Below are 20,006 nucleotides of genomic sequence, written 5' to 3' on the forward strand. Positions count from 1 at the left end.
GAGCACATTATTATGAGAGATGACACATGCCAGAAGAATTCCAGTGTTATAAATACATGTATGCTATCCAGAAGTAATAAATCTGGGTATCAGATAATACGCAGAGAACAGTTATGGTGTGTGTGGGGGGTGGAAATCACACAGGATTGTAACTGATCAAGTGCATTTTCAGAAAATCTTCCTCTTCATCACTGGAGACAGGCCGTTATTAGATCTTGAATACAGAGTTAGCAAATCTGTTTGTACACTGTAGTGAGAATGTTTTTTTGGTATTACTCAAATTCAGTGAGAGGAAGCATATCTCCAACCATGCAAACAACTGCCTGTATAGAGAGGGAATCTATGCCAATATCAACAGTATTTTATACTTTAATTAAATAAACAGGTATTTATGGTGGTGTTGCCAAGATACAGAACACACAGAAAAAAGTAAAGTTATATCAGCGAAAGATTTAAGCAGAATAGTAAAGTCCTGCCTGGCAGAGAAGAGAGGCAAAAGAAAAAAGAAGAAATCCACTTCTTACAGTAACACCAGATGCCCAAAGAAGAACAAAAGGGCTAACAAAGTTATGAGACCTATAAGCAGGGCAAACTTAACCAATTCCATGTGTACAGTAGGTCACCATGTGGAGATCTCTATTAATCTTGCAACCTCACTATTCCATCTTCTTGGATGCTGCACAACAGCACTTGCAGAAGTTATTTTTGGAAATAAGGTGTGGGAGGGAATATGGTTAAGAAAGCTAGAACATGTCCAAGAAGAAAAACACATGAGAACATTAAGCAGAACACACCAGCAAGGAACGCCGTTTTTTTTTTTTAACACGTTCAGCATTTACTAGAGCAAAATCTCTATCAGTAAGGGTTCACAAGCTCTGTGGGCAGATCTATCTTCTGGAAGTGACAAGATAGAATATCAGGATTATCCTTTCACGGAGTACTTTACTAAACAGGGGGCTGTACCAATGGAAGTTGAGAATAAAAAGAGGTATGTATGTTTGTTTCATGACCTTCAGACAGTTCCTCTAGTGCCCTCACACTCAATGAGTAGAGCAAGACAGTACCGGAATTCTCACCAACACCACTACTACATCTGAAGTAAAATGCAAACAAAAACACATCCAACATTTTCAGAGAAGCCAGAAAACCTGTATACACTATAGTATACCTACTAGAATAACCAGATGTTTTAATTTGGCAGGAGTGTACACGTCTTTCAGAAGTAATTCAAGTGCATGCATTTACACTTACATCTGATTTTTAGCCGCTTGTCTCTGAGCTTTCCGTTCTTTCCTTTTTTGATCTGGTGGCTTAGCAAAAACAATTTCAATGTTTTCTCCCTCTAAATCTTTGCCATTCATTTCTTCCATTGCCTGAAGGAATTAACCAGACTTTAAATATACTTCCAAGCATATCCAAAGCTATTAATTTTATTCTATCTTTTAGAGTATGCATTTTTAAATTTGTTATCCAAAGCTAAAATAACAGTACAAAGCTAGGAAAAAATTTTCAAACTATCAGACAGCATAGTATAATGGGTTCCAGAGTTATGCATTTCATCTAAACTTGGCTCTCAAACCCAGGACTTTGTGTATCAGCTTAGGAATCTTCCACTCAAAACTTTAAATAGGCTTCCATCTTTGCAAGCTGTTTCAATTAATGAAGTGACAGAACTGTCCTTCAGAAAGTAAAGATTTTGTAATAGATGAATAAATTCCTAATGTCAGCACAATGCAAACAGTACTAAAACTACAGATCAGTATATGCTTCTATTCCTTTATTTTACCTGTAATAAATATAACTTTCTTTCTCAAGCAGAAGCCAAAAATTAGAAGTCAAGTTTCACTGACCACAAGGAGAAAACAAACCAACAAACAAAAAACTCTCCCCAGAACACCCCCCTAAAGAAAAACCAACCAAACAAAAAAACCCAAAACCAATAAAACAAAAACAAAATAAACAACAAAAACAAACAAACAAAAGAAAACCAACCACCCAAAAAAACCTCCTCCCCAAATCCACATAAAAAACCCACCACCACCCAAACCTCCTCCTCCAAAAAAAAGTGAAACAGCAAACTGTCAAATTCTTCCCTACTGTCCTCCACCATGTAAAATTTTCAGGAGTCACACTAATTGCTACAAGTTAATTTCAAGCAGAGAAATCCTAAAGATTCTACCACTTTTAGGTACTCTGCATAGCTAAACCTTGACAGGATACATATCTTATGAAGACTCCTTCCATGATCTTCTTAAGTATCTGCTTTAAGGTATATGGATATGTATGAAAAACTCAATGCCCTTGTATCCTGCATGCTCCCACAGAACATAAAAAACAGATAACACTACAGGCAGGAGGGAAATTACACTTTCCCTTCCTAACAACAGATGACATCAAGACCAGGCTAGCAAAATCCAAAAATGACAATTATTCAATTGTCCAGCACCTCACGTGGGGGAAAAAAAAAAGTGTTTCCTGCAAAAAAATAAAAAAATACCTAAGATTTTATCACCAGCCCCAGAGAAACTGCTTTAGATTCTACCAATAATTTGGTGAGAAGAGTCATTCAACTTCTGACACTTCAGTTTCAAATATAAGACATGATTATCTTAGAAACTCATCAGCAGAATTACTTAGGATAGATGCATCTAAAATCCACTTTTCAAGCAATCAACTGCATCATCCTAAGAGACACCCAGAGAGGATAAAGTTATCAGTGACAATGTGTTACTGTTTCTCCAGACAAACCTTTTTCTCAAGTTAAAAGCAGCACACGGCTTCTAAATGTTACGTTTATTCATTACTTATAACACACACACAGTTACAGTCCTATTCACTTACCTTTACAGCACCATCCCGTTCATCAAAATGAATGAAGGCATAGTCTTTTAGCTTCTTCACTCGCTCTAGCTTTCCAAATTGACTGAAGGCCTTTTCTAGTATCTCCTCTGTTACAGTGTTGGCAAGATTGCGTACAAACAAAACTTTTACCTAAGGGGGTGAAAACAAAAAAAGTACTTAGAAGTACGATCTAATTTGAAAACACAAAATGAAGCTTTGCAAGTTACTGCTATTGGCAGTACTGAAAGCATTGTTACGTTTTCTGTACAGCATTTTATATACATATATGTGAACATGTACACTTATATAGTCATACAGCATGAGTTAGCTCCAAAATTCCCTGACAGAAACACTGAATCTGTTATCAAACATGATTACATAAGTATTAGTATCCTGAAAGTCAATCCAATTTGCGTTAACGTTTAAAAGGATCCTAACAGAAGCAATCTTCACTTCACCTCAGAACGTTTTCAAACTTGAAAGAAGGTAACCAGGATTGGTTACACACAAAACAATTAACTTATCAAAACATTTAATTGTTTAGACAAACTTTTGTTCAGTTATTTGCAGAACAGTCATCGCTGTAATATCTAGGTCAGAGGTGTCAGGCCTGCAACTTTCAAGTTGCTTAACTTGTGGTTCATATGCTATAGCTACACCAAATACCTGGTGTGACGTCTTGGGCTTGCCTGTGGGGCACTCAGGGACCTGAAGCCACTACTTAAAGAGAGAATGTAGACAGAGGGGGATACTAAGGCTGACACTGCCCAGTCACCCTGGGACTTTCTCACAAGTCAAACTTTGCCCTTCCCTTGAGGAACAGCCACCTCCAAATAACTCTGGAAGTCCATTCCCTCCCCCAGCTCGCTAAAGCATGCAATACGGCTCTTAAGCTACACAAAGTGCTATCCAGCTTCTAAAATCAGAAAGGCAAGTAATCTTTCAGCTACTGATACATACCCTGGTACCTGACAGTGACTAATCATCAATATAAAGTTTCAGCAACCACCAACTGCATATGATAAAATACAGGGCTATCTGACAAAGGCTTAAAATAAACCCTTTTTTAACAGAGCAGACAACGTACTCTGGACAACAGGAATCACCTATTAGTGACCCGTTAGTACTGAAAGACTCATCCTTGTGTACACGCCGAGGCTGCACTAAATGACTGGACATTAGCATGTTTACATGATGTCATCTGTGTTCTCACAATTTACAAGCCTCTTCGACTTGTTGTGAAGAGTTCCTTCCACATGCTGGCACCACGCTCTGACAGTCTACTCACCTCCTACTGCCAAGGAATGTTCATACTCTCACCTTCCTACAGTGCAGCTGCCAATCAGCTGCAAAGACCTGCAACTTCTGCTCACATCCCCTTTGCTCCTACTGGTTTCAAATTAGCCAATGACAAAACCTGAACACTGTACAGGGCAGCACTGACTTCCTGCTCCTAACCTTCAAGGTCAACATAGATAACACAAGGTGTAAAATGACAAAAGAAAGCATGCTTCAATCTTTGAAGCAGAGCTATACTCTACTCCCACCACACATAGGAACTCAACAAACCCAGACACCCTTTCTATAAGAATTACTGTGTAATTAAGCTACAAATAAACAGGGCAGACTTCCATAAATCTGTCTCACTCACTAGCTGAACTAGGACAGGATGCAGAGTTAGGAAGAAGGGATACTACAGGCTGTAAATATAACGCAGTGTATCAGCTCTGATCTTTGGCAATAGTTATTCTTGCTGATTCTCAGGAGATGGTAGAAGTCATGGCTAACTCTACACAGAAGGCTGTTTCCTACTATGTATTAAGCTTCTTCTACATGTTCTGGTGGTAAGATTAACCTTTATTTATTGTAACTCATACACAGTAATCATTTTTAGTAAAATATCCTAATTGTTCCCTTAACCTTACTCTATGGAAATGAATTACAGGAAGTTTTGTGATGTAATCAATGGTTTTAAAAACCAAAACCTTTAAACAAATGTTCCTTATTCTTGTCGTTTAGAAAAGGATGAAAGCAAGAATCTCATGAGGAACCCTAGCTAGCCTTCACTAATAAATTCATGATGACTGACATAATATCAGACATGATTAAAAACTTGACAGAATAATCACTTTTTTGTTACAAGATGCACTAACAATGTTTTATTAAAGAAATAAAAAAGTAACTAATTTAAATTTTCCCCGTGTAGACAAATCCATTAATCTCTAACAGCCAAAATTTTTTAGTCATGTTACTGATTTGAACAGTAGCTGACCAAGTCAAATATGACGTCAAAGCTACTAGGTGGGTTACAGCATAGGTTGGGAGAAGATGAACCCATTTTTTACTGCTAATGAAAGAGGGAGGGAAGGAAAAGAAAACAAAACAAAACAAAAAGAAGTCCATTTCATTAAGCCTCACAGATACAAGAATCCATATATACACCTAACAAGCAATATAACCAGCACCAGCATTTTGTTGTAACGGTAGAACTCACATTTAAAACTGCTTAAGATTAAAGATCCCAAAAACTTCTGGGATCTGCTCCTTTTCCTCCTCTTACCTACAGCACAAACACTTCAGGCCACATTCTCCAACGGTTACTAGCCCTGTCTCTTGTCCTGTAATCTGCCAGGCAGCCACAAACATAAGACCTTATTTAGCTGCTTAACCTGCCACTCCGGAACCGTCCTCTGTAGCCTCAGCCATCCTACAGAAATCAAGTAAAACATTAATGAATTTATCTAGACTACAGGGATAAGAGGCAACAAAATGACACTTAGGAGAGATTACGGTATCAACACAACCACTGAAACTTGGGAAAAAGTTCACTTTGGACCAGAAGTCGATACCATGACCAATTCTACTCTGATCTGTCAGTACAAGTACTAATCTCCTGCAGCACATACATCTAGCTTCAGAATCTAGCTTCATCCCTCATCATGCTCAAGCTACTTTGTATTTAACAGCCCATTTAAATTTTAAGTATTCATGTATACAGTATTCTCCACAACATTTTATCAGAAGTCTGGAGGACAAAGGAAAAAAGACTCAAGTAAACATTTCAGAAATTTAAATTAGTAGGTGCCCAAGTACTGATGAAATTACATGCTACTTCTGCGAGATTTAGAACACTGTTCACCTTCTCACTAGAAAGGTGAATTCACCTTCCTCATAGTTTGCTCTTATGGACTTGCTTTTCTAGCAGTCTTGACAAGAAAACTGTTGACCAGATGATTATTCTGATAAAAACAACCTACTTCTCCCAAATCACAGTTCCCTTTCAAAGCCTTCTACCACAGCAGGTGCAAGATGACGTGGGTCAATAGCATTCCCTTTGCTCCAGACTGACAGTAGTCAGAAGCAATGACAGCCAACCTGCAGCTCACATCCAGGAGATTATTGACTGAAGCTGCACCTGCACTGCTCTTTCTCATAGGAGAAAGACAGCAATAAACAACGGAAAGTAAATGTAACATTTAGAAAAGGGCCAGATATGGCCAGTTTCTCTAAATGTAGAGAAGGTAGATAAGAAAGCCTGGAGTGGAGACTTTCCTTGTTGCAAGAATAAACTACGGGACAGAGCCACTGAGGAAGGTCAGACACCAATGCTTGTCTCAACTTCTGCCTTCAGATACAAGTCAAATGTTCTCTACTTTTTCAGTATTCTAATCCATATACTCTTGTTTTCCATACATCTTCAACCCAAGTTTCATGCCCATCTTCAGCACATGGCCCTAGAAGTATGCAGTGACTTTATCTACATTTTCTGTATTTCTTCCCTTCATTTCCATGTTTCTTCCCTTTTCATGTCCCGTTTCAAATACAAAACAAGGCATTAATACACTCAAAAACTGTACAGTAAATGGAGCAAACCACAATCAAGCTTTCATTTCTTTATCCTTTCATTCTCCAGATCTGTAAACTTACTAAGAAAAGACACCTGACTATGACCCCTATCATTTCCTGTTCATCTATTCAGTTATGTCACCAGAAGTTCCTGCTCATTTATTTTAACGGTTTGGTGGATTAGGTCTCTTCTCTTTTGAGCCAAGAAACTGAACACATAGTTCATATTTAGGAAGTGCCACCTTCTACAAATTTTACCTGCAAGAGTCTTCCCCTGCTGCTGATAAGTCTATGATGCCAGGCAAGAAAAATAAAGTCTGCAGACAGGATAGTCCAAAAGCTTCTGTAATACCTGTATTACAAAAGCAGCTTTTTTCCTAAAATGAGCCCCCACCCCAACCCTTTTCCCTTATGGCTCACCAAAGAGGAGATCCCAGCCAAGCTATCTTACTAGGTCCATCAAAGTAGGACTCCAGCAAGTGACGTGTCTCAGATGAGAGTAAAAGCACAGACGAAAAGCAAGCAAAGAGAAAGAGATAAGGATATGGGCTAGCTAGGAGTTTCCATTAAACAACTCAGCTACACAACACAACCGAAAAAGACAGGGTTGGGCAATATCTGATGGGAAAAAAAAATTCAGGTAATTTGTTTCTGGCAAAATATCACGCACATAAATAAAACAACTGCTACAACATACTTCAAAATGTTAACACTCCAGACTTCAGTTTCACCTAAATGTTCGAAATCCAAAATATTACTAGTCTAGGTATTTTAAGGAATTAACTCCCCCAAATTAAAAATAACTACAGAGTTCCAAATACAAGTTAATTGCCTAACCTCTCAGAAATAACTACTAATGGCAACTTTGAAAATACATTTGTGTACGTTTGAACACTGACATGTTCTAACACTGAAATGACACAGTTCCAGGCTTAAAAAGAATTAAGGTTTGTTCTGTGATCATATCTAGATTTCTGTCCCTCCAAATACTAAACTACAAAACCATTTTAATTCTTGGAGTCACCACCATCGCTTCCAGATAGGAAATTAAGTACATCATCCTACGTGTCATTTTGGCAAGAATTATGTTCACTATTCAGCCTTGGGAGCACAAAATAGTATCAGGTCATAAAGAGTTTTTAAATTCACACAATTTCTAGAGTATATTCATATTTTTATCATCTCACATCATCTCTGTCAAGAAGGCTGGAAGATGTTATTTAATCTTAGGCTAATGCCAGGAAGTATCTCATCTGGAACACAGCACTTTAAATGTACTATGGTCCCCTTATAGCTTTATTACCTTTGCCATTACTTCAGGATCTGGGTCTTCTATAGGGTCAGCCCATTCCACTGTAACAACATTTCCCCAGACTTTCACTTTGCCGCTCATTAACCTACGTCTGGCCTGAGCAGCAGTTTTGTGATCTTCGTATTCAAGGAAACAGAAACCTCGGTTCTTTTTCTTGTCATCAGGCTGATGATACAATATGACATCTGTAAGCCCCTCTGAAATTAAATAAAATAATTATTTGTTACGTCTTCAATAAATGAATTCGCATTATAAAGTGGGGATTATCTTTCGGGCAAGCATGCATCTGACAAGTGGTTCCAAAAGAGCAGGAGCACACTAAACCTTTGAGACTATGTACATTGTAGTTTCCCTTCTCTCAAGACTGACATTTTCAAAGAGAGACATCAGACTATCCCGACTTAGGTTCTATTTTTATCAAGCGAAGAAAGCTCAGTAGCTAGGGAAAAATATCCTTCCTCCAACTGAGTGGAGAAGAGTTAAGGGCAGCCAAAAGTTGTGCTTTGTCAATTCTCTTCTTAAACCCCTAAGTCACACCACTTATCAGGGTGTTTTTTTCACGTGTGTCCAAACAACAAGAGACAAAACTAGCATGATTTTAAAAAAGTTAATTGCCCTAAAGAATCTGAAGTGTATAATTCAGTAACACAAAAACTCATCATTACCTTTGCCAGTTCACATGCTGTTATCAAAAACAGATCCTTATCAGATCACTAAAACATAGAACTAGCTACATTCTTCAACTAGCTTCGGTTTTGCCTTGAGAAGTTTTAAAACATCCATTAGTATTGAAATCATTAAACTTCAAATTCAAATTTCTTTCAATGGTTTCTTAAACATTATACACTTATAGGTAAAACTTGAAACCATGCATCTAGTGTAATCAGAAATATTTCAGCCCTCAGTACAATTTAACAAAAAGAAAAAAAAAACCCACAACACCTAAAAGCTGAGACAAATGCTGAGCGGTGTTGGTTTGGATTCATCATCATTCGACTGTAAGTCAAAAGATGGTGAAGACAGCTCATCACCCATCACATTTGACATCGTTCCAACTCTACAAAACATAGTTACTGACTTACCTGTTACTTTGCTGAATTCTTCAACAATTTGCTCCTTAGTTTTACTCTTAGGAATAGAGCCAACAAAAAGCCTATTATTGGCAACAGAGATGCACACACCGATGTGTTTTCCAGAACGAATTTCATGGTTGTTGTACTGCAAGAAAAAATAATTGGACATTCATCAGTTACAAATAATTTTCGCTCCCCTTCAACAGCAGCATACCAAATATTTAAGTCTTGAAAACCCAGTACTGAGCAATATATTATGTTTTCACATCTTAACACATTCTTACAATGCATATTCACCTATTCTGAAGTATACCCATGTTCTCTAAGATTTCGCCACTATTTCAGCCAACAATTATTCTTCCCTTCTTGTTCAAGTCTCTTAATACTTGTTCCTTAAGAGACTTTTTCATGTAGAACCATAAAAGGTAAATCTTATGTACAAGTCATCAAGGTCAAGGCTTCTCCCTTCACAACAGGGTAGAAAAAAAATGCAAGTTCCTCTACAGACTTTATCTATAAATTCTTGATTTGTGTGTAATACAAGACATGAGTCTCAATTAAAGTCGGATTCCCTTCTAAAGTTCCATAGTTAACAAAAGGAAAAGAGCTGTGATCAGGTATTCTCCACAAAATGTACAAGAGCCACTGGCAAATACTTCCCAAAGCACAAAGATTACACATGTAAAGATAGTAAACAGCAAGAACTAACTTTTACTGACTTGAAATACTAAGACTTCTGTTCAAATGCTTCTCTCATAGTAGATTTAGAATATACCGTGAACAAGTCAGCAGTTTAAGGAAGAAAAAAAAAAAAAGTATTACTGTAAACACCTGTTGACAAAAAATGCTTTTCACTGAGATGCAGACACAGACACACACCATCCAAATAAGCAGCAGGACACTCAACTGGCGGTACATCAACCCCTTTCCAACTGGAAGCCCTGTAAAGGACTGTTCTTTAGCTAACAAACTGTATTTTGTGGTCAACATCATATTGACAAGTAGCAAGACAGCATTTTAAAATTTAATCTAGCTATTTATTCCATGAGTTATTTTGTGTTTGGTGGTAAATCTTCCTGCATAAGCAAGTTATCCTGCTTTTTGTGAAATAAAATCAGTGGGAAGATGTTTACTTATATTTATCTTGTGCAAACAAAAATTACATCACTGAAACTTTTCTAAGCTAGTTAACTCCACCAAAAGCGAGCTAAAAGAACAACTGCACATGTGAAAAGGCTCTAGAGTGACATCTTCACAAATAATTATGTCTCAAAACATAGCAGGACACAGTAAAAGACTTCTATCTTCATATCTGTTACCTATGTGGCAGAGGAATAGTTGACTTTAAAGCAGAAAACAATTGCAGAGGAAGACTGTATGTATACTATCATCGCTAATAAAGAGATTTGTACACATTAATGAGAGACAGATTACAGTAACTCAAAAGAAGTTCTTTAAAGAAACACCTTTAAAGAAGTTTACAGTTTATTAGTCTGTGAAGCTAATTCTTTTTTAACTGAAGTGTGCATTGGGAAACATTTCTTTACATTAGGAAACTTATTTTACTGAGAGTGGTCAAACACTAGAACAGGATTCCTAAAGAGGCAGTCAATGCCCCAAAGTTGTCAGTGTTTTAAGAGACACATTTGGACAATGCCCTTGATGATGACCATGACAGCAATACTTTTGGTCAGCCGTGAAGTGCTCAGGCAGTTGGACTACATGATTGTTGCAGGTCTCTTCCAAATGAAATATTCTATTCTATTCTGTACAGATAACATATTATTTAAGTGTTCCTGCTAAACCCTAAAACCGAAGTTCAGCTACATATTTAATCCAAAAAGAGTCTCTCATACAACTCATGGCAGCAAGGTAAAATTAATATATTCTGCATATTGCAATAGTTTCTAGTAGTTTTTCCATACTACTACTACTACTACTTTCCATTGCGTGTTTCTCTTAACACACTGAAAACAGCCTTCAATTAGGTGCTCTCAAATACCAAGTTATCACGTTGGTGATTTTCAGGTAAATAGTTTGCATACCATCTGAAAACTTAGACATAAACAGGCCCAGATCATGAGCAGGGTAAAGAGCCAAAACAGTCAGGCTACCAAATCAGCTATGTCAGCATACTGCTTCCCCCTCCTGCCACCACTGAATCCATGTCCGAAGTCAGTAACAGATACTGCTGCTTTCTAGACAATATAACAGTTTTTTATTTTTTCCTTGCTGACTTCTATAAGAACTTACAAACAAGTCAAGGTGTGCATACAGTCTGTCTTGTCACTTTATCCATTTAAACTTTCACTACCAATTCTAGCTTATTTCCAGGAGCAAATGGCAAGCTGTACTGCTAAGCATAGCTGGCAGACTGTTTAAATGGCATATTTGCATAATCCACCTGTAGCCCCACTTTGATCAAGCTTACACCTGCTCTAGTCAAAAATACACTGAATGCTACTATACTTTTCAGTATGTTTTCCTACAAGCTTCACCTCAAAAGTATTTATCTTGTACATGCTACAGTAACCTCATTCACGCAGGGATCTTTTGAAAAACTTTAATTACTTCTTATGAAACAGGAGGGAGAATTGAATGTGTGTGCAAAAGAACACAACCGGAGTTGTAATTCTTAAACAGTATAAAGCAAAGTAAATGTGTTAACAGGGAAAAAAAAATATTACTGAGATTCAAAAAAACTTCCAAAATGAACCCACCATACTTTGATGGTGAGTGTTTGTGTTAACATTTGAGATGCCACTTCTACTTAAACAGGTTAAGTTAGAAAGTTACTTAAGGGGTTAACCACACTGAATTAAATAATGGACATAAAAAAGGGGAGAATTCCCTAAGTGGTGTTTAAAATAGTTCTGGCTGTGATTGAGAAAAAAATGGAGTGATACTATTGCCTGATACTGAGAAGATTAACAAATCTGAACACAAATTAATTTTAAGTGGCTTAAAAATGCATATGCATAAACAAAATCAAGGCCTCAACATATTAAAACTTCAAGATTTCTTTTCATGAATACAGTAAGTCAACAATATGCGTATCCAAAAATTTTAGTTCAGTTTTACATTAAGTTGTTATAAAGACTGTGGATGATACATACAACAGCCACACAGATATGAACTGTATGCAAAGTATGTTACACCAACTCCAAGAGCCTGAAGACAGGTCAGTTTATTCTCTGCTGCAGTCTGGGTATTGACAAAAACATAGCTGCCTCTCATTACTCAAAAGCCTACAGGCAGTGCAGAGGTTTTTAGTCTCATTTTTTCTATACTTCACAGAGTCCTAAAAAAAATGCCTCAGGGAAAAAGATAGAAAATAACAGAAGAATCCTTATCCCACAGAGTCCAGAAAGCTGGGAAATAAGCTGTATACACATCAAAAGATTACAGATAGCATCGAAAAGAACACCTGTTAAAATAATAAGCTATGAAAATGGCTAGAACCAAGGGTTCAGCGTTTCTAAGCAGTCTTTCAGCAATCTCCCATTGCACGTGGAACTAATACAAGTGACAGACTCACAATTTTCAGCTGAGCTCAAGAGCCACAATGTGCTAATACTTCCGCAAATCACTTCTAGATAACTTGGGAAACTTACACTACACTAAACTAGCCACTCAACTATGGCTAGAACCATGAAAAAACACCAACTAATGTCACAGGATCCAATTTAAAACTAACCCTACTTTTAACAAGTTTAGCATAAAGGCTGAAAGACAGCCCCATCAACTGCAACACTTTTCAGATATTATCCTCAGTGGCTATTTAACTGAAAAACACAACACAATACCCTTTCTTCCTGCATATCAAAGATCAGACATAAAGGGACACCAAGTACCTCCTTCCCTTGTACCATTTAGTAGAAGACTGAGGCTAGGATATGATGTTTTCTTTTATGGAAACAAAAACGACTTTTCAGAGCATGCTGCCTTTAAGCAAAACCCAGCTAAGTGAAGAAAAATTCTGTTTTGTTCATTTACTAAGTGCCTCTGAGGACTTCTGTGATTTGATTCATTACTTTGCTAAGTCATGTGCTTAACTCTTAGAAGTTCATACACAACATAAACATCCAGGTTAACAATGGAAGTACAAAGAGGAACACAGAGTTATCCCCGCATACCTGACTGTATGCTGGAACAACCAACTGTTCTTATTTAAAAAGCTAAATGGCATATGCCAGATTATTTTTGTACTTCCACTTTCATAGACATCTGTACACCTTCTTAAAACACATTCCTATTTTCAGCTTGATTTGTCTCCACCAACTGACTAATATTAATATGTCATTGGGTATCTTAGTTTAAGACAAACCTTATTACAAAACAAAGTACATTAAGCCTACTACAGCAATATAGTATCAGTACACTTCAGAATGACTGTGCTTAGCACTCCTGGAAATCATACCACACACTGATCTTGGCCATATCAGTGTAGTAGCAAATAGCTCAAAAAATTCAACTTGAACTTAACCAGGAAAACAAAGGCGTGGCACGAGGATCAGGGTACTGTTTCTCCCCACCTTCTCTTTTAGGGATGGGTACTTCATGCATAAAACCTGAAAAGCTTATTAGGAGTATCCTATATCAAACTATTTCACACCTCTGTGTAAAACAGAGGAAATGCTTTTTAAGCTGGCAGGATTTATGACTTTCTCCAGCCAGTTGCAGCAAACAGAACAGACCCTCAACGCTCAAGAGACACTTTTTCCCATCTGAAATATCTTATGAAATTCTGACTTCAAAGTACCTTTCCAGTGCAGGCCCCCTGCTGGTGCACAAGCACATCAGGAGTCACAGACACCCTGACCAGCGCTGCCTTGCCCACAGCAACCCCAACATCACTGCTCTCCAAAACTCGTCCACATGCAGACAGCTCAGAAGTCACTATTGCTAACACAATTGTGGTTAATAATAAAGCACCTGAAAGGACCAAAATAGCAGTCCATGAGCTTTTTTTTTCCCCTGTCCCTAATGCATTCAGTAAAAATATATATGCAACATGGAAATACATTTAAGAACACCTAGTGGACATTTATGAAGTGATCTAACAATGACAGTTTCATCTTAAGCACTTAAGCATTAGGACCAGGACAACTGCTTCTAAGCCAGAGTGTTCTTACAAAAAAAACCAGAAAGTCCCAGGAAAACTTACCAGTTTAACAGCTTCCTGAGCTGCCTCTTTAGTACAAAAAGTGACAAAAGCATATCCTCTATTTAGACCGGTTAGTGGATCCATCATTAAGCGGAGATCCCATATAGGCCCAGCTTTCTCAAATAATGGAACAAGTTCATCTTCAAACAAGTCTCTCGGAATCTTGCCCACAAATATCTACAACAGACATAAGGAGCACTGTTTATAAAAAAATATTTGCAATCAGTAAGAGCACATCTACATAAACATATTCCCCTCCTTACCTCTGTACCAACGGAAGGTTGTTGTCCTGAATATACAGACTCTGGAGGAGGTCCACCATACTTTCTCTGTCCAGTAGTCACATCAAGGGTGTAGCCGGTTCTCTCCAACAGTGCCTTCAAGTAAGAAACTTAAAACTTTAAAATCAGATACAAATTGAGCAAGTTCAGCTGCCCTAAATTCACAGACAGACACGCTTATAATTCCTTTTAAACTGTGCTGCTTTGAAGATCCCACAGGCAAACAAACCTACTGCTAGTACTTGAACAAGAAACTTGCAAAACAATTAACAAAACTATCAGGTAAAAAACATTGCTAGAAAATTAGAGATTCACATACAGTTTTCCAATTCCTTCATTTTCATACAAAAAAAAAAAAAATCCAAACAAAACGCACACCCCCTCCTGCCCCCCCCCAAAAAAAGAAGTAATAGAACAGCAAGCTTCCCTTTAATTAGGAAGATCTTAGTCTGAGCCACTTCTTGTTTTGGCATGTCCAATCCTGCAGACATTTATGCACAAGAGTTCCCTTCACTTAATGAGATTACTCATGAGTGTGAAGTTAAAGAACACATGTTTAAGTGCTTACACCCCTGGAACACTGTACAGACTGCTTCAGGTATCCAACCACTCACATGGCAGTACTACTTCCTTTCTCCTATCCTCCCCCCTCCAAATTCCTTGCAGGTGCATACAGCATCCCAGGACAAGTAACCCTCACTAGAAGCACTACATGCAGTTACATATATACTAGCAGTTTAAAATGTTAGATGAAATTCAGTATGCAAGTGCATGCGAAACTCCTGTGAAATCAAGGCTTTCTTAATAATTTTGTACAAAGACAAATCAACTCTACACATAAAGCCCAATTATAGTCAAATATTAGCAGTTTCACAACTGGAAAATTGCAGTTATTTTAAATGCTATAGCCATCAGCAGTAAAAGCTATGCTACTTGAATTTATTAAAAAAGTCCTCATAATATTGTTGTTTTATGTGGTAGTGACAAAAACTGCACCAGTTTTTTTGAATTTATAATTAATAGCATCCCAGACTCAAACTCAGGAGAAAAAAGATTTTCTAATTTTACAAGATACATAATTATTTGTAATATAAGATGCTCATTTTACACATTACACATGAAATGTCAAAGAACAAAGATTCTCGGGGGTTTTTATGGCATCACCTAAGCATGCTTAGATGGTTTTCCTTCCCTTAAATCTTTGATAAAATTGCTAATCACAGAATTTTAGAATAAAATTATTGTACGCTTAACTCTTGAGACAAGAACCTCTTGCTAGCAGCATAGTCCAAGAAATAATTTATCCCTTATTACGACAGTTTGAGGGGTACAGTTTATGAACACAGTGATTACGTCATAAGAAGTGGGCTAAATCCTAAATCCATTACAATCTGTTTTTTCAGACACGTGGTATCTCCTCCCTATTGTGGAGTTGCCTTACATCTGAACTGAGGGGAGGGGGAAAGCAAACAACAACCACAAAAAAACCCAGTAGCAGTAGCTGAACTTATGTATTCTGAACTATGTTGACAGGTTTCCACAAAATTTTAGCTGTGAAATAGTGTAACTGTCTAAACAACACTTATAGCAGACTGTGAAATCTTTTTCATGTTTATATACGTTCAGTTTCAGCAATTAACAATATATTAAATTTCCACTCCAAACGGAAGAAGTGCAAGACAAAAATGCAAGGGACAGTTTTTAATAATGACAATCTATAATAGCCTTTTTAAGAAAAAGTGCAGTTACAAAACAATAAAGTATCTGTCACAACAGCTTTTAAAAAATCCAGGCAGCCCTCATAACTTATTTTTAGGGACATACCTTAATTTTTGCCTCATCTGGTCCTTTGCTAGAATCTGCCACCTTGGTCCCCTGTTTTTCCCTCTGCCTGTATGTCTTCATGACTCCACATAAAAAGGCACTTTTGTTCTGCAAAAGATAGAATCTTCAGTTCTGAAAACATGACAAGCTTGAATCTCACTTTACTATGAACTAGTACAGTGTTCATTTCACACATCACACACGGATAACTGAAGAGACTCAAACAAATCTCTTGCCGGTCAATCAGTAGTTTATCCCTCAACAATTATATTCTAAATTACTTAACATTACCTGAACATGTGAGAGATCACTGTCTTTAAACTGTTGAAGCACTGCCAGTGCACCTTCTTCATTGAATTCCTTTAAAGCTTCAATAGCTCTTTCATCTAGATCACTATGTGCAACTAGCCCTAGAGAAAAGGAAAAAAATTACTAATTATATTTGGGCAGTAATCTTTGTAAAACCACATTTAACACATCTAACACATTTTAGTGACCTCTACATCAATCACTGATTAAAGTAAGTTACTATACCTAACAAACCACTTAGTTCTCCTGAAGTTAAATATTAAGGGTATTTAACCTTTCTTTAATTAAAAGCAAAAAAGTTAAGATTCAGAGTAAAAGTTACTGCTTTTATGTATTCATTTGACTTCTGTGAAACCGAAATGTTCACAGGCCAAATTTAATTTCAATATCTTGAAGTTGAATTTAGAAGAATTTATCAAAACCTATCAAAATCTGACTTAGCTTGCCTAGTAATGATACCCTGGTACGTTTTGAGAAGATTATAAAGACAAATATACTGCAGCACTAAAAATGACCACCACAATCCAAAAATCAAGCTTAAAAATATTAGCTATTGTCACATCTGAGAAAACCAATACAATAACCTTTCCATCCATGAGCCCAAACACCATGTCATTAAGTATCTTTTACGTGAGAAGATGCATACTGAGGCTTTAATTACTTACAGTTGCCTATACCTAAGGTAAAAAATGCACAAAGACCACATCACCTACTCCTCCTAAAAATCATCTGCTGTCTATTCCAGCTGTTGCTCTGGTCACTTGCATACTTCTTCCCACCCCTCAGCCCAACTAGCCCAGCTCAAGACCTTCCTCTGAAAAATACTACAACAAATTAAAGCACTGAATATACAGCATCCATAGATTTTGGCAAGACTGCAGTTCCCATACTTTTGGAAACCACAAAAAGTTGCTATTTTAGCCCAAAGACAGCAGAGTCCAATAAAATATTGTGCATGTGCTTTTGCAAGTCTTAGATCTTACCTGCAACGTAAATTTCATCTAGTTTTTCAGCAACTTTCTGTGGTAAACCAGCATCAAGCAATGTCTGGAAATGCTCAGAATGGGTAACTGCAGCAGAAGTATCCATGGGCTCTTCAGTACCATTCCCATTAACATGTTCAGTAGCCATGTTTCCAGATATCTGTTCAAATGCAATAAGCATCAAAATTAAGCTAAATATATCTTCAGGTAGAACAATTTAAGTGACAATACATGCAACAGATTGCCCTATTCTTTGAAAATAATGAAAAAAATATAAAAAACCGTAGACCACTTCCTTGATACTTTTTTCAGTTTTGCAAGACGCACGAAATTCCTCAAAAGAAGCACTAACACAAAGGAAAGCCCTAACACCACTGCCTGGCGGGGGTGGGGTAGCTTTCACTGCAGGTTTTACACAACCCAGCCAGACACTCTGACTCACCTCCCTCTCTCTGTCTCTCTTAACACACTCCCTAAGAGGTTCTGAATAAGTTAGAAATGGAGCAAAAAGCCAGCAGCGGGGGTGGAAGGACAACCAAACCTGCCACATGCACCGCGACACCGTCACTGACACCCGCTGCCGCCTCCACCTCCCGCTGCAAACTCGCTGCCCCTCGGCTCACGCCGCCTCTCCAGGCCCCGGGCGCGGCCGGGATCCCTTCCCGCCTCCACTCCCGTGCCGGCCGGGCAAGCGAGAGGAACAAAGCGCTCTTCCCAGCCCGCACCCACCCACGGCGGCGGCGGCCATGAGCCCGATGGAAACACGTGCTCCGCGCGTTCAGATGTCCTACAACTTCCTCCAGTGACCGACTTCCCCCCCCTCCCCGCCACACTCCCGCGGGAGGAGCGGCTCCCCCCCGCCCCGAGCCCCAGCCATTCCCTACCTCTCACCCTATTCCCCCCGGACAGCGGGTTGCAACACCCCGGGCCCGATTTCACCACCCAGCCGGGAGCTCGCGGTGCCTCACGGCCCCGCCGCCGCCCCCCGGCCACACTCCTGCCCGGAACAATGCAGGGCCCCGCTTCCCGGCCAGGAAACGCCGCTGCCCGTCGCCCACCGCCTCCCGACGTGACCGGGGGCACGCCGAGCACAGGCGGCCCCGATCCCCGCGCACACGCCGCGCACCGAGGCCGCCGCTCCCCCCGGCCCGTCGCGGGCAATGAATGGAGCGGCGAGGCCGGCGGGACAATGAGGCAGGAGCCACGCGCCCCGCGCCGGCCCGACCCGGGTGGTGCCCCCGGCCGCCACCTTCTCGCCGGGGCCGGGCACCGGCCCGGCCCGGCCCGGCCGTCCCCTCCTCCCGCCCGACAGCGGAGGCCACGAAGGCAGCGCCAGCAGCTCCTCCACCCATCGCGCAGCGCCCCGGCCCCACAGAGCTGCAGGGCCCTGGCGTGCGCCTCCCGCCCTGCGCCGCCTCACCCCGCTCTGCCACCCGGCCCGCTCCCGCCCCGATCCCGCCGGCGCGCGGCCGGGCTGACCTGTGTGTGTTTGGGGGGGGTGAACGGCCGTGTGCCAAGGGTCTCCCGGGGCGCGGGTCGCGGCTCGGCGTGCTGAGGCGCTGCCCCCGTTCCGCGCTCCCGCGGCGGTGTGTCCGGGCAGTGCTGCTGCTGGAGCTGGCGTAAAATGGCGGCCGCTCGAGCGCTCACGCCGCTGCTGCTGCTGCTGCTGGCACCAGCCCCGGCCCCTTCCACTCCGCGAGGGGGGGGGGGGCGGGCGGAGGGCGGGCGGGAGCGGAGCGGGGGGAGAGCGAAGGGAGGAGGAGGAGGCGCCGCCGCGCGCGCTGGCGCAGCCCCAAACCCCGGGGTCTCCCAGGCAGCTCCGCAAGGGTTAGATCGCCGCGCCCCGTTCGCGCGCGCGCCCGCCCTCCCCGCCGGCTCCCCCCCTTCCCCCCCTTCCCCTCCGCGCGCGTTCCCTGCCTTCCATGCGGAGCGGCGCGCGCCGCTCCCGCCCTCCCGGGTTAAGCGCTGCCGAGGGGAGGCGGCGGCGGCGGCGGCGGCGGGAGGAGCCCCGCGCGCGGAAGGCGCGCTTAACCGGCGCCTCCCGCGCTGTGCACCTGTGCGGGCGCGGCGCCGGCGGAGCGGCCGCGGCCGGACCGGGATTGGGCAAGCGGCCGTTCCCACGGCGCGCAGGTGGCACAAAGCGGGAGGCGGGGGGGGGGGGGCAGCGGGGGGCGGGGGGGGGGGGGGGGGGGGGCCGGCCCCCGGGGGGGGGGGGGGGGGCCGGACGGAGTAGACAAAGCCACGCACACAAAAGGAGGGGAGGGAGAGCCACGCTTTGTGTGGCTGCCGGCCAGCGCAGAGCCCGGCGGCGCTCGGCGTTCCCGCACTGGAGACGGAAGGCGCCTCACGCCTGCTCGGAGGGACGCCCTG

The 20,006-nt window shown here is 41.0% G+C and overlaps 1 protein-coding gene across 6 annotated transcripts in view; it reads right to left on the reverse strand.

Annotated features, from left to right (window-relative positions):
* Positions 1–19,283, reverse strand: part of SYNCRIP (synaptotagmin binding cytoplasmic RNA interacting protein) — a 26,795-nt gene extending 7,512 nt beyond the window's left edge. For 4 of the 6 annotated variants that reach the window (XM_027644707.1, XM_027644706.1, XM_027644705.1 and 1 more), the window contains exons 1-10: positions 19,116–19,248; positions 17,637–17,796; positions 16,636–16,754; positions 16,345–16,452; positions 14,503–14,616; positions 14,240–14,416; positions 9,082–9,217; positions 7,991–8,196; positions 2,842–2,991; positions 1,252–1,373 (exon numbers count right to left, since the gene is read on the reverse strand). In XM_027644707.1, coding sequence (XP_027500508.1) covers positions 1,252–1,373; positions 2,842–2,991; positions 7,991–8,196; positions 9,082–9,217; positions 14,240–14,416; positions 14,503–14,616; positions 16,345–16,452; positions 16,636–16,754; positions 17,637–17,784 — 1,280 coding nt within the window. In that variant the 5' untranslated portion in view covers positions 17,785–17,796; positions 19,116–19,248. Of the gene's footprint in view, positions 1–1,251; positions 1,374–2,841; positions 2,992–7,990; positions 8,197–9,081; positions 9,218–14,239; positions 14,417–14,502; positions 14,617–16,344; positions 16,453–16,635; positions 16,755–17,636; positions 17,797–19,056; positions 19,078–19,115 lie in introns of those variants that run through there. The other 2 variants (XM_027644708.1, XM_027644702.1) reach the window with 2 other exon arrangements.
* Positions 19,284–20,006: the final 723 nt, after the last annotated feature.

Source organism: Corapipo altera, unplaced genomic scaffold (genome assembly GCF_003945725.1).
Source record: "Corapipo altera isolate COAL_440 unplaced genomic scaffold, ASM394572v1 2, whole genome shotgun sequence".
NCBI classification, from domain to species: domain Eukaryota; kingdom Metazoa; phylum Chordata; class Aves; order Passeriformes; family Pipridae; genus Corapipo; species Corapipo altera.